The sequence below is a fragment of the Puntigrus tetrazona genome, chromosome 17, assembly GCF_018831695.1.
Source record: "Puntigrus tetrazona isolate hp1 chromosome 17, ASM1883169v1, whole genome shotgun sequence".
NCBI classification, from domain to species: Eukaryota; Metazoa; Chordata; class Actinopteri; order Cypriniformes; family Cyprinidae; genus Puntigrus; species Puntigrus tetrazona.
In genome coordinates, this window is record NC_056715.1 from 10694613 (window position 1) to 10708592 (window position 13980).

General features: G+C 35.6%; 1 protein-coding gene across 2 annotated transcripts in view; it reads left to right on the forward strand.

Annotated features, from left to right (window-relative positions):
* The window catches only part of mdga2a (MAM domain containing glycosylphosphatidylinositol anchor 2a), a 115101-nt gene that overhangs the window by 58574 nt on the left and 42547 nt on the right, over positions 1-13980 (forward strand). For both annotated transcript variants that reach the window (XM_043263709.1, XM_043263710.1), the window contains exons 7-8: positions 4371-4700; positions 8750-9043. In XM_043263709.1, the coding sequence (XP_043119644.1) occupies positions 4371-4700; positions 8750-9043 (624 nt within the window). The remainder of the gene's footprint in view (positions 1-4370; positions 4701-8749; positions 9044-13980) is intronic.

Genomic DNA, 13980 nt, shown 5'->3' on the forward strand with positions numbered 1-13980 from the left:
ATATATATATATATATATATATATATATATATATATATATATATATATATATATATATATATATATATATATATATGTATATATATATATATATATATGTATATGTATATGTATATGTATAGTTAAAGCAAGTTTAATATAATATTTGATATAATATAGAACTCAAGCTCTCAGGTTTTTGCATTCATGTGGTGTGATTTGTTTCCAAATTTTTCTGGTCACTTTTTGATTATTCATAATTTCTGTGCAAAAAATGTTGCATGCAGGATATACAAAATTTGTGAATTAGACCCAGTGTGTAGTACTTTACATCTTTTTAAAAACAGTTGTTTGAATTTAACTGGCTGACTATTGTTTGTTTCGTCCCAGGCAGTAATAATCAGGTTTTTTTTTTATTATTATTATACAGGCCATTTATTTAATTCAATAAATATTATGTGCAAAATTATAGTGTTCAATTTCCAAATGAAAAGCTGTTTTTTCCGAGCAAGTCTGAAACTCCAGTTTTGCTTTATAAAAAGGTGCATTTGAGTGGTGAAGAAAAGTAATTGTAATATTCCTTTGATTACGTAAGATATTATAATAAAGAAAAGTGCTTCATCAGTGAAATGACTTTTCCTAACCATTCAATCTGAATGCACGACTACAGGGCTAGTCAAAAGGATTATTGATTCTCATATAATGCTACAAGAGCGTGTTGACAATGATCTGTGCTGGGTGCTGAGCTGAGGAAACAGCTAACTAATTATAATATCACGAAGAAAAGGCATATCCAAAACATAATCGTTTGAAATGCATTCATCAATATCCTTTGCATGTCTTTGATGCCAGAAAGGAACAGTCTTTGAGCATTGCAAATGCATTATTATTGTGTGCATGCCATGCAAAAAGCATCGCAGTAATTCAAGGTGAAGTCTTAATTCTTTCCCAGACACTTCATAAAACAAACAGTTACAAAACACAGGTGCAAATGGTGGAGAGAAACCATTATGCTGTCTCTTAGGAGCTCCTTGATATATTCTTCTGTTGGAAAGCTCATTAAAAGTTGAAGCAAAAAGTTGGATTTCCATTTTAAGCATTTTTGAAATTTCAAGAGATGTTATTACAGCGGATTACTGTAAGAAATCATCCTCAAACGCTCGACGTGCAGCAACCTGACTTTAAATGTTCTGGAAAGATTACGCAGCTTGTCTCTTGGTAATTGCTTACCTGCAGTGCTTTTTGATAATGACAGAACTCATGCGAAGGAACTGGACTCGAAAGCATTAACACCCTGCGAGTTTTATGGGGTCACCAAAGAGCTCGCAGCTATCTCACCACAATATTACGCTATTGATTAAGCTGCAAATTGACCAGTAAGGCAAGGCCTGCTGAGCTGAACCTAGCATAAAGTAAGCCTGCGAAGTTGCAGCTCTTCATTATCATCCATCTCGTAGCATTCGCAGTCTCTGGCAGTATCGGCATCGCGGTACACCTTGAAACATCCTTTCTTAAGAGTCCAGATTGTAACAGCTTGTAAAATGTGCAGCACGAATGCAAATAAATTGGTTAATAAGATCTCATAAAAGCTGTTTTTAAATAATTCAGCGGCTGATTAATAATTAGGGCCAGATGCAAAGCATTTTCAGAAACGACTGGGAAATGAGATTGTGCTGTTTTGCTTTGGCTCATGGCTAGCTTGAGATTTGGGATCCCGCAAGAAACCGAGGCATTTGCCTGGGTGTCTATGACCTCTTTACTCCTGTTGAGAAGTAAGCAAAGGGTTCTAATGAAGAATAAAACGAAACGAGACTCGAGAAAACGAGACGAGATCAAAACAAGAAGTCAATAATGTGACTTTAGAAAATTGCATTCACAACCCATTTTACTTGTGACTTTTCCCAATGGAACAAGTAAAAATGTAGGACAGAACTTCACTTTATCCATCAAATTGCATCTCAGATGAAGACAGGTTGAAAGAAAAAATGTGGCATGCAAAGTATGTATGTGTGTGTTTTTTACTGAATTCTGTCATAGACGCAACTTCACTAAGCAATTATAAAGGCTTTCAAAAAAATGAAAACTCATAGTCCAAACTTTTGACTTCAAACTTTCAAAGTGCATGGCCATAGCCAGGGTTTGAAAATTAGTAAGGTGTTGGGGGGGTATATCCATCTATCTGTAATAATTTTTATTGATGAGAATTGTTGTATGAATAATAAATAATGTTTAACTAATGCTTATTTTCTAGCATGACTTTGTAAATGGTTGGCTAACAACTAAAGTTAATGTAATAGCCTAACCTTCATCCTGCCCAGTGTTTTCATTACTGTTGTCTGCAGATCAGTTATGGGGGAGGTTTATTATGCTATTGCCAGTCATCAGAGACATGATTTCAAATTATTTTAAATTCGCAAAACTTTAATTTAAATTTTAAGTACATAAAACAATTTACAGTGTAAATTTCAAATTATAAAGTAATTACAGTTAATATTTATTATTATTATTATTTTAAATATTTGTGCATAAGAGGTTTTGATTAGATAAAATTACCCCAAAATTAAATATTTGTGCAAATTGAAATAAAACCAAAATGACATGCCTAAAAATACAGAATGTATATATATTTAACACACACACACACACACACACACACACATATATATATATATATATATATATATATATATATATATATATATATAATATTAATATAACATATTATAACATTATTATGTTTTTCTTAAATATATGCATGCATTTGTATGTGTATTTATATATACATAATAAATGTACACAGTACACACATATATTACGTGAACAAAGTTGACAGCATCTCATACATGTTTATGTAATATATGTGTGCTTACTGTGTATTTTTATTTGTATGCACATAATGTATATGTATAATGTATTGTGTGTGTGTGTGTGTGTGTGTGTATATATGCCACCAGAAATGTTTGAGGAGCAATTACAGTCCCACGATTTCATGTTGACACGATTTTTTCTTGAGAACAGATTTATTTATTTATTATCGGTTTATTTACTGTGTGTTTCAACCCATAAAGATCCTAAAATAGCTGCTGTTCAGTCTAGTGTGGCTTTCAGTTATTTCTAAATGTGAGACACAGTGCGCAAGATCTCTCAATCCAACCTCGCAAAGATTCACTCATTAGCATGTGTGGAGTGGTGTGCAAGAGTGTGGAAAGTGTGTGTCATGTCACGCCGTTCTTACATCACTTCCAGCGTTGTATATGTCAGTATGCTTGAGTCAGAGTTCTTCTCAATGTCATTGTCAAAGAACTGAGGTTCTGTGAAAGGAATCGTCTGTTCTCCTCCTACTTCCATCAAAATAATATCACGTGTTTTGTGTCTGGAGGGGCCTTCTGTTTATTTCTCACCTTATTGCGGGGTGATAGTGGGATGGAGTATTTTAAGACCCAGCTTTATTTGTATATAAGATAGTCACTCACCTCCATCCCTTGAAAATAGCCCATGGGTGTTTTGTTAACATTTTTTTGTTTTGTCATATTTATGTCATTGGCTTGTCGCACTAATAATTGCTTGAAAAGCAGTGGTGTGGATGAATTGTGGGAAAACGTTTTGTACATTAAACTGTTTTGAAATTACATTAACCAAAGACCTTTTAGCTATGTAAACTGACGCACTGCATTTAATGCATCATTAACCGTGCGTTACAAATCTCGTATGAAGAGATTAACAGACTTTATGATGAGAACCGTCCAGTGTGTTACTGCTTCTTAAGCAAACTGATATTTTATAAGATGAAAGTGCCTTCATAAATGGGTGTTTTTTTTTCAATGCCAGGCTTTAATGTATACCAGGAACTGATTAAAACTAATTCAGTTTGACTTCTTTTTACTAATTTGTGTTGTATAGAATGTTGTATAAAAACATTTAAATAAATACTAAATATAAAAAATACATAATATGAAATGACAAAATATTTTACCGTGCATCTTCTATATTTACTGTTTTATGTTTTCAAAGAGACTTGATAAAGAGACATCCTTGAGATGAGACATTTGATGTATTAAGGAAATCGAGATATTCTATATGTGTTAATATATTCTAAATGTGTAAATATTAATATAGGGGTTTTATTTAAAATCAAGCTGCAGTTTTGTGATATTCTAAAATAATATTAGCTTTGATGTGGAGGAAATGATATTAGGCTGGTAAAAATGCTAAAAATGGCCAAATTCCTTTGCAGCATGTATGTTCAATATTGGCCAAGCCAAATAAACTAGCGAAAGACTTGCTTTCTAAAAATCTAAAAGAGACACGATTGGCAGAAGTTGAAGAAATATCCTCACGAGCCGAATGTTTCATCGATGGTAAATCAGTCACATTTCTTTCTGTCCACACAGCTCTGAAGAAGGGCCGTTTCTGGATCACGCCCGACCCCTATCATAATGACGACAACATCCAGATCGGCAGAGAGGTGAAGATATCCTGTCAGGTGGAGGCCACGCCGCCCGAGGAGCTGATGTTCAGCTGGCTGAAGAACGGCCGTCCGCTGCGTAGCTCAGAGCGCATGGTCATTACCCAGACTGACCCAGATGTTGCCCCAGGAACCACAAACCTGGACATCATCGACCTCAAGTTTACTGACTTTGGCACTTACACCTGTGTGGCCTCACTAAAGAACGGAGGGATACCAGAGATCAGCATAGACGTCAACATCTCCTCCACCACTGGTGAGTTATTCTTATTCTTTACATAGCTGGTTTTCCTAATTTGATAGAATTTTCACAATTTTATAATCTCAGAAATGGCATTTAATACATTTAATATGCAAAAAAACAACAAATAAATCTGCCTGAATTTTGTTTGCACTTTCTTTTACTTTATGTATTTTGCATAACACCATTTAATATTAAATAATACTATTTAATATACCAATAATGTTGACACTGATGCAATAAGCAAGTGGTTTTATTCAAGTATTTTTTATACACTATAATAGAATTTATTAATATTTTGAACCTTTTTTTATATATATATTTTCAGTGTTCTTTTTAATTTAATTTTAGATGTCTGTATTTTTATAGTTTTAGTTTTTTTATATTTATATTCAGGTTTAATTCAGCTTAATTTTTTTTCTATATCATATTTTAGTTTTGCTTTATTTAAATGACCAAAATAATTGTAATTGTTTTCGTGTTTAACTAGGGTGTACACAAGTTCACATACCTAAAGCTGTTAAATATTACTGCCATGAGGATTCAAAGAGATTTTCTGAGAACATCGGTCTTTGAATTTCAATGTTTTAACAAGCTTGGCACTTACAGTAGCATGGATTTATTAATTATAAATAGGAATTAATTGGAAATCATGCATGCATTACTGAGTAAATGAAAAAAAATTGCAGTGAAAATGGGGTTAATAGTAGGATGTCAAGACTCTTCGGTACAACTTCAAAATTATTTATTATTGAGATCAGTTTTTTACGGTGATTACATTTATTATTGTTTTACAGACTGTTTCAGCACATTATGGTTTTATAGCTTTAATAAAACTAAATAATCTCAGCCTCCCCCACTGATGACAATTTAATGATATGAACGTCGATCTAAAAGGTTTTTTTTTTATTAGAAAACATAGATAATACTGTTTCAGGATTTTTAATGTAGCCAAAATGGGTAATGTGATTTATTTTCTGACTCATTTCATTATGCAAAATATTCTATGTTTGTTTGTTTGTTTGTTTGTTTGCCCTGGGTCTGCTAAAGAATCATGCTTAATCAACCTGCAGATGCAAGATCTCTCTCCCACCAGGCTCCCTGCAGTCGCAATCGGAAATACATTCAACATTGTTCTTCTCCTTTTTTTTTTTTTTTTTGGTCCTGTACTCATTACCATCCGTTCATATAAATCTGTCTTTCCCCCTCACCTTATGTAGGAGAGAAAATAGATTTGTCTTTTATCTCCAAAGGAGGAAAAAAAATATTTTATTTCTCACTGTACTGCATTTATCTGTCTTTGTCATCATCTTCCATATCCCACATTTCATATGTGCATGAAAGGTTTCATTGTGACAGTCCGTTTCTTGTACTGTATGAAGTTTTTTCCTGCTTTTTAAGAGAATCCCAGATCAACGTGCTCATCCTCACTAGCCAAGTAGGGCCACGCAGCTCTTTTATTAATGGTGAAGAGCTTGTGAAGTGGACCGTGGAGACTTAGACACTTCATGTCCATATGCTTTGTGTACAGTAAAGAAAGATTCATGTTTAAAGGAAAGGGTCTGTGTGGCACCCTAGTGGCTAATTTTAGAGGAACTGGTGGCATTGTTGAAGACGTCTTCAGATGTCCTGTTTCACAGAGCATGTCATCACATCAAACTGACCCCGCGGTTTCTGAGGTCTGGACTCAATCAAAATAGTTGGTGGAAAGCGTTCTGGTCAAATTGTTCAGTCATTTGGGGATTTGATGTGGAAAACTCACATTCCCTCGAACCTAGATGTCCTGAGTGCCTGTCAACATTTGAAGGAATGGTATGGCTTGACCACAAGGTAGAGTCAGTATAACATTTGTGCATTACAACAGAAAAATCAGTTTGATTTAAAACTTAGTTAAAGAAGAAACTCTTGCGAACCATGTAAAATAGGCCATATAGTCACAGTTATAGCATGACAGTATTTACGTTATATGGACTGAGGTTAGACTACAGTAGTAGAATAGCTTACTAACCTTGTCTGTGTAAAATTATATTCAATCTTTTGTCGTCTTGACAATGCAACAGAGATGAAAGTCTGTAAACCCAGTAACCTTCGCACAATGTCCGTACTTGGATGCCGAGAAGAAAGGTGACAACATCCTTGTTTACATGGAGCTGAGCCGGTAGTTTGCCAGCCTGTTGTCTGGAATCAGCAGAAGAACATAAACCTTGTCTCCTTCCTGTTGTCTGCATACGTTTATGATGTCTGGCGGTGAAAACCAGCCAGAAACGACGTTATCTGACACCTGGTGGCTGACAGAATGTCTTTGTTGATGTACTGGCAAAACCGATACAGATATTATCTGTGACAAATAACTAGACGTTTATTTGCCTAGAAGTGTAGTCCCAGAGTTTTTTTTTCTTTAAATAAGGTCTTTATGATATCAACATTTCTGATACCATGAGATTTTCATAATAGATAGATTTTCATCGTCACCGATGTCAGTATCACGAAAAAAAATAATACTAGCCTGAATCAAGGTAAAAAAAAGCCAGCAAATAATAATAAGAAGAAACAAGAGCAATAGGATAAAAATCTACAAATAAATAAGAAACAATGTATGTATGTATGTCAATTAAATGTTAGTTAAGTGTCAATTAAAGCGCTCTGGGAAAAGCATCAAATGTTGTGCTGGGACATTTTCAGGAAATTCATCGAATGTCATATTTTTGGTCAAAATCAGATTTTCATTAAAATAATATTCTAGAACATCTTGTCTGTCATCTCTGAAAATATCTTGGCCTTTCTATTATAAAAATTCTGCGAGTTGCTTTCTCTTAACATGACAAAAACAGTTCAACTATCCTATCAAAATGAATCATATATTATCATCCATTTGACATATATTAAAGGTGGATCAATGCACATTTCCTGGCAGTTCTGTGTAAACTATGGCATGCAAAGTTTATTTATTTATTCATTCATTTTATTCTCATGAGATAGCGCAGCTCACGATACAAACGCAACTGAACTTAACTTAACAATCTTACTTGTCTCAATCGGTTTAATCATGGTGATGTCAGTGCCCTAAAACAGTGATGTCAGTACTCTAAAACACATAGAGAGATGAAGGATCGGATGATGAAAAGAGGAGGATACTAAAGAGGAGGAGTCTGATGACAGTCTTTTTATCTGCAACAGGTCGCTTTTCTGAGGTACGCTATTCGTGCTATCTAAACAAACAAGGGGTGATCAAAAGTTGATCAAGAGACTATGCCCATGAAAAACAACAGAAGAGAGAACTGTCCTTTTCAGGCCAATGTTAGTCTGTTTGGTTAATGATGCAGTATAGCACTACAGCTCTTGTTAAAGCTGTGAAGTGAAAGTGAAACTCGCCTCACGTTAAACCAGTTTTTCTCTAAATTCCATTCCTGAAAATCATAGCTATCAGCCGAGTTCAGATTGCAATAACTGTTGTTACAGTCAAGCTATGGACAAAACGGCTTTGAAAAAAGGTAAAATTTGGCTTTTTCAAGATCGCATCACAAATATATAGTTATTTTGCTCTCACAGCTCTTAACTAAAGTGATTTAGTTAAGAGCTGTGAGAGCTTTCTCTCTTTTGTAATAGGATTAAAGTGAATGACAGTCAGCAGAAATATTAGACTGCTGTCACTTTAAGAACTACCTGGCTCTAATATATTGTTGCTGTGTGTTTTCCTTCTCAGCTGTTTGCTTTCACTTAAAACCTAAATTACTGTGTTTATGAGGTTATATTTAAAGATAGGCATTGTGTCACATGAAACTGTGTGTATTTAACCATTCAAGGTCCTGTAAAGTGACACAAATAGAGACTATAGTCCAAAATCAACAGGTTGACAAAACATTAAAAAAAAAATTGTAGTATTTTTTTCCGTTAATCGCATTATGTAATAAATGCTATCGACATGTATTGGACCCAGAACATTCCTTTAAAGCCTTTTGCTTTTTACATACGGTAACTTATTTTGTGCAGTAAAATAATGCATTGTTATAATTTCTTATCTCATTATAATACGAACACTGTGATCATCATCTGCTCTCTTGTAGTTCCACCCAACCTGACCGTCCCACAAGAAAAGTCCCCTTTGCTCTCTCAGGAGGGCGACACGGTAGAGCTGCAGTGCCTGGTCTCCGGTAAACCCAAACCCATCATCCTTTGGTCCCGTGCTGATAAGGAAGTACCCATGCCGGATGGAAACATGCAAACCGAAAGCTACGACGGAGTTCTGCGCATCGTCAACGTCTCTCGCGAGATGGCCGGCACGTACCGCTGCCAAACCAGTCAGTACAACGGCTTCAACGTCAAACCCCGGGAGGCTATCATGGAGCTCATAGTGCTGTGTAAGTAATGGACGTGTTTGTTGCTCATGCACTTTAGCTGGACCTAATTAACTTACATTCAGACTACAACATACGTTTCTGTCGAGGTTGATTGGCAAACCATTAATTTTCTGTAGAAATAAATGAAAAAAGTATAGGGCCGTCATTAATTGTAATTACAGACAACCTTGGTGAGCGATGCACATTGCCGATCTTTTCTGCATGTCTCATTAAGACTCACAGATTCAATTAGCGCAGGTGCAGAGGTTAATGCAATGTAATACATTCCATATTATCAAAGCATAGCTTGAATGAATTGCTGGAGAAGACTTTGACTCAAAAAATACAGGTACATGAGAGGGTCAGGTTGGAGAGTTACGAGGAAAGTGAAAAACATGTTTCCTACATGTCGTTATGCTCCCCTACAGTTTATAGAATATCAAATTATAGTCATGATGCAAATGAGTGTATTGTGTATACTTTGTCTGAAGTATGTGAAGAGATTTTAATTAAGTACCTGGCATTTTAGAGATGGCAGAAAGACCTGTTTTTCCCATAATGCATCTTGTTAGTAACGCGCACTCTAATGGACGCGTGTCAGAAGCAACAATGGCATATAAAGTTCTTACAAAGGCAGACTGTATGTAATCTTTTATCCAATTGGCCTTGGTAAGCGCATTGTTCTCAGCCACCAATCATACATGCACTTTATGGCATGACAGTTCTGCTTTGTAAAAGAACTGCATTTCAGGCATTTAAAACGTTTCATACTTTTTGTATCGAAGAAAATAGTTGAAATGACCTCTGTATATGCCTTAATTAACAATGCATTGTGCTAGAAGACAGATTTCATTTAAAACATGCGCTTGAAGGAACACAATGTAGTGTCGGCTGAAAAGCGCTCAGCACTTCAAGATATAATTGCTAAAACTGTATAGATCCACAAAAAAATCATTCTGGCTTGAATTTTAAATAACACTTCACAATACTATCTTGTGTCAGCATTTTACTTCTTTAATGTCTTCAGACTCTCTTTTTGTCTAGAGGGCCAGATTGGTCTGAAATAGCCTTTGTGCGTTTCCTGTTGTGCTTTGAGTCAGTGATTTTGTTTGTTAGTCACGATTCGCTGCTTTTATTTTGTTTCTCTGTAATTGCCCGCTCTCCCTGAGCTTTGTCTTTTGTTACACCCTACTATGAATTCAGCATGTGTGATCATTACGTCCTATTTAGGTGAATCAAATAATCCTGACCTTTGCATATTGCACTGGCTTAGTGAAAACTAATGAACACAAGATCTGGTAAGTGCTGTAGACCGGCTCGTGAAATTTGCTTAAACCCATCGTACTTTGCTCTCGGATTATTGTTATTATTTCTACATAAAATGAAAGCTTGTTTGAAATCAAATCGTTTTCTTGGTGAGAAAAACTCTTGTCCTTTGTCACCTGCTTTTTGGGCCATGCTATTATAATTCAAAAATCTTCTCTCCAGAGAAGTACTTTGTCACAAATTACTTTTTTTTTTTTGCAGACAGCAGCACATTTGTCCTTTAGTAATTTGCTTATACTTTACCCAGACATGAGATTTTTTATATCCTTTCTTCAGGGGAACACAAACAGGTATTTTGGAGAATATACTAGTCATTTTTCAAAAGCAAGTACAATGAATGGAGACTTTTTAAGCTTCAAAAAGGACACAGAAGTGCTAGAAAAGTGTCTTAAAAGCAACTAGACTGTTAAATTACTTACCAAAAGGTTTTTACCTTTGTTGCTTGTATGTATTGTAGCAGTCCTGATATTCAGTGTTTTATTTAACATCTTAAAGGAAAACTCCTTTCCTTTACAAACACTTCAACAAGGAGTTTCAATATTTTTCCTATTAAAAACTTGACTGTTCTGTAGTTATATGATGTACTAAAACCGGTGGAAAATTAAAAGTTGCAATTTTCTAGACAGATATGAATACGAATAATACCCATTCCGACATAATAATGAAAGAAGTTGCTGTAAAGCAGGCACCTGTGTGAAAATAGTCCCCAGCTTGCAAGACATGCTGCCTGTGAAAGCAAGAGGGTCCGGCTGTTTTCAGGCACTGTAAAGAGCATGTACCGACAAGACACCTTGCTTGATTATTACGCTGGAAAGAGAGTATAGTTCCTAATTATAACGGCCTAAAAAATCACAACTTTTTTATTTCCCACCAGTCTTAGTACACAATATAACTACAGAAGAGTCGAGTTTAAAAAAAAATAAAAATTGAAACTCTTTGGTAATTTTTGAACACGATGCTACTGGTCTAATTGGACTCATTGATCTAGGCTAAGCTGTGCTAAAAGTGCTATCACCAGGGTCGGCTGAATGGATTCAAAAATGGTAAAACTTAGTAACTTTGGGGGACTTGGAGAATGAGCCTGTTTCCAAAAAAGCAGAGTGTTTCTTTAACATCTACTCTAGTTCTTGATGTTTAGCTTGTCTTTTCACTGAATCACTTGATTCAGTTCATCAAACCAACTTGAATGATTCATTCACAAATCAACCTTATCTGTTTTTCTCTGATTCAGCTCATTGATTCACTGATCCAGTCACAGCTCACTGCAGTCTGTTTCCCACACAAAACAATTGTATGATTCAGAAGATCTGGAATAAAGCACAGTTGTGTGGACCACTTTTATGGTTAATTTTCCCCCTTTTTGAAACTTTTGAAAACTCCCTCATTATTTCGCGTTTCTCTTTTTGTGTTCCAGAGAAAAAAGTCAAACATGTTTGGAATGACAAGATAGTGATTAAGCAAACAGAATTAAAATTTTTGAGTGTACTGGCCCTTTAAATCTCCATATTTAAAATCTCCATCTGAAGCAGCCATATATGTTACACGTCTCCCCATTAGTAGTAGTCTAATGACATATACAAGCTCCTTAGCAAAGCCATCATTTCCTGCTCAGCAGAAGCCCAGCTAGCATAAGCATTAGCCGCTCAGAAAGAGTGACTGTATTTGATGACTCATTCTCCACCACTCTAACTTATGTCATCTCTCCCTGTGTGATAAAGGCCGCTTCCTCCCCCTCCGTCACAGACAGAATGATTGCAGTTGAATAGTCGAAGGGGGGTCCAGAGGTAATCCTAATGCTGCAGTCATTACTTGCAGAAGTCCAAGGCACAAATGTATGCCAGTGGATAATGTCTGCTTATGTCTGTGACAGCTGAATGGTCCTGCAGCAAGCGCTAGAACTGCGGGGGTGGAGACAGACAGACAGAGAGAGACAGACAGAGACAGAGACAGAGACAGAGACAGAGAGAGAGAGAGAGAGAGAGAGAGAGAGAGAGAGAGGAAAGGTAGGATGAAAGAAGCTCGAAGACACATCCTGAAAGAGTGAGAGAGGAAAAGATAGAGGCAGGGCAAGAGATGAGTGTAGGGAATGTACAGAGTGAGCATGTTTGTGTGAGTAAACGAGGAGGGGTTTTGTTGTCCATCAGAGAGATTGCCCTGGATTTCTCTCTGTCAAAGCGTTTCAAATCTGCATTACTTTGTTATATTGGTAATAAAATGAAACTCGGCCCTCGCGTCACAGAACAAATAGTGCAGAGGTTAATGCCTGAAGGCCATCTGCTAACTTACCCCTTGGATTTTCCCCTTTTTCATCGGCATTTAATCAGGATAATATCATTTCTGGACAGAATTAAAAGCTGAACAGTTGAAGCTCATTTCTGGACAGTATATACATCCATCTGGGCTGGTACTTTGGTTTAACATATGACTTTGCATGTAGACATATTTAAATGGAATTGTCAACATGGTGGAGGAGGCAAGAAAATATTTACATGTATTACTGGATTCAAAAGAAATGCTTGAAGGTTGTTGGGGTTTTTTTCAGTGGGAAAACGTAGAGTATTTATATTAGTATTATTATTATTATTATTATTATTATTATTATTATTATTACTATATTATTACTATTTTTTTATTATACAAAAGTTCATCACATTTTATAACTTAAAATTAAATCACAATTCATATTTAAAGGATTAATTCACTTGCATAATAAATAATTCCTCATAATTTACTCACCTCTATGTCATCCGAGATGTCATTGTCTTCAGTCTTCAGTCGAAAAGAATTTAAGATTTTTAAGGAAAATATTACAGGTTTTTCTCCCTATATTGGACTTTAACAGGGACCCATTCCACACCACAGTTTCAATGCAGCTTTAAATGGCTCTACACAATCCCAGCTGTGAAATAACTTGACTCTTACTTAGTGAAGTTATTTTCTTAAAAGAAAATAGCACAGTTGTTCAACAGGTTGTACTGTGTAAAGGTGTCTAATGTCTAATTTTCACAACAAAATTTTTAGAAAGACATTTTTTAATGATCTCGGCTGTCTTTACTTATTGAGCCATTCTGAGTCATTCATGCCTCTTTTACATGCTTAGACATTGACCTATTAAAATGGGACTATTCAGTGTGAAATGAAGTGCTTGTGAATTGCTTAACAGATCTATATGTCATGTGACTACTGTATGAATGTGTCTTCATGATTACATTTGTTCAGTTTAATGACAGCCATTCAACTAGTCAAAAGCTACATTATAAGTTTGCATTATCTTTTCATCATAAATGATGAGTTTGATCTTTAAAGAAATCTCTGCTCGTGGCTCTGGTGATAACAAGACGACCCCAGCATCATCCTCTCCTCATACATAGCTCTCAGCCTACTGTTAGCGTTCAGTTTAATTGCTCCTCAAAAACCACAACTCGCCCCAGTGCTCTGGCTGACACCCACTGACCTTGAACTCCTGCTCTGATGGAACGCTATGTTGAAAATGAACCGCCTGAGGACATCTGAGGAGCAACAGACCATAATTTGCACCATGATTCTGTGTCCGGATGAAATCTTCCTTGCTCATCCGAACTATTGTTGATACTAGTTTAAAGGTGAAGTTGGTCATTTCTTTGATTTTCTTT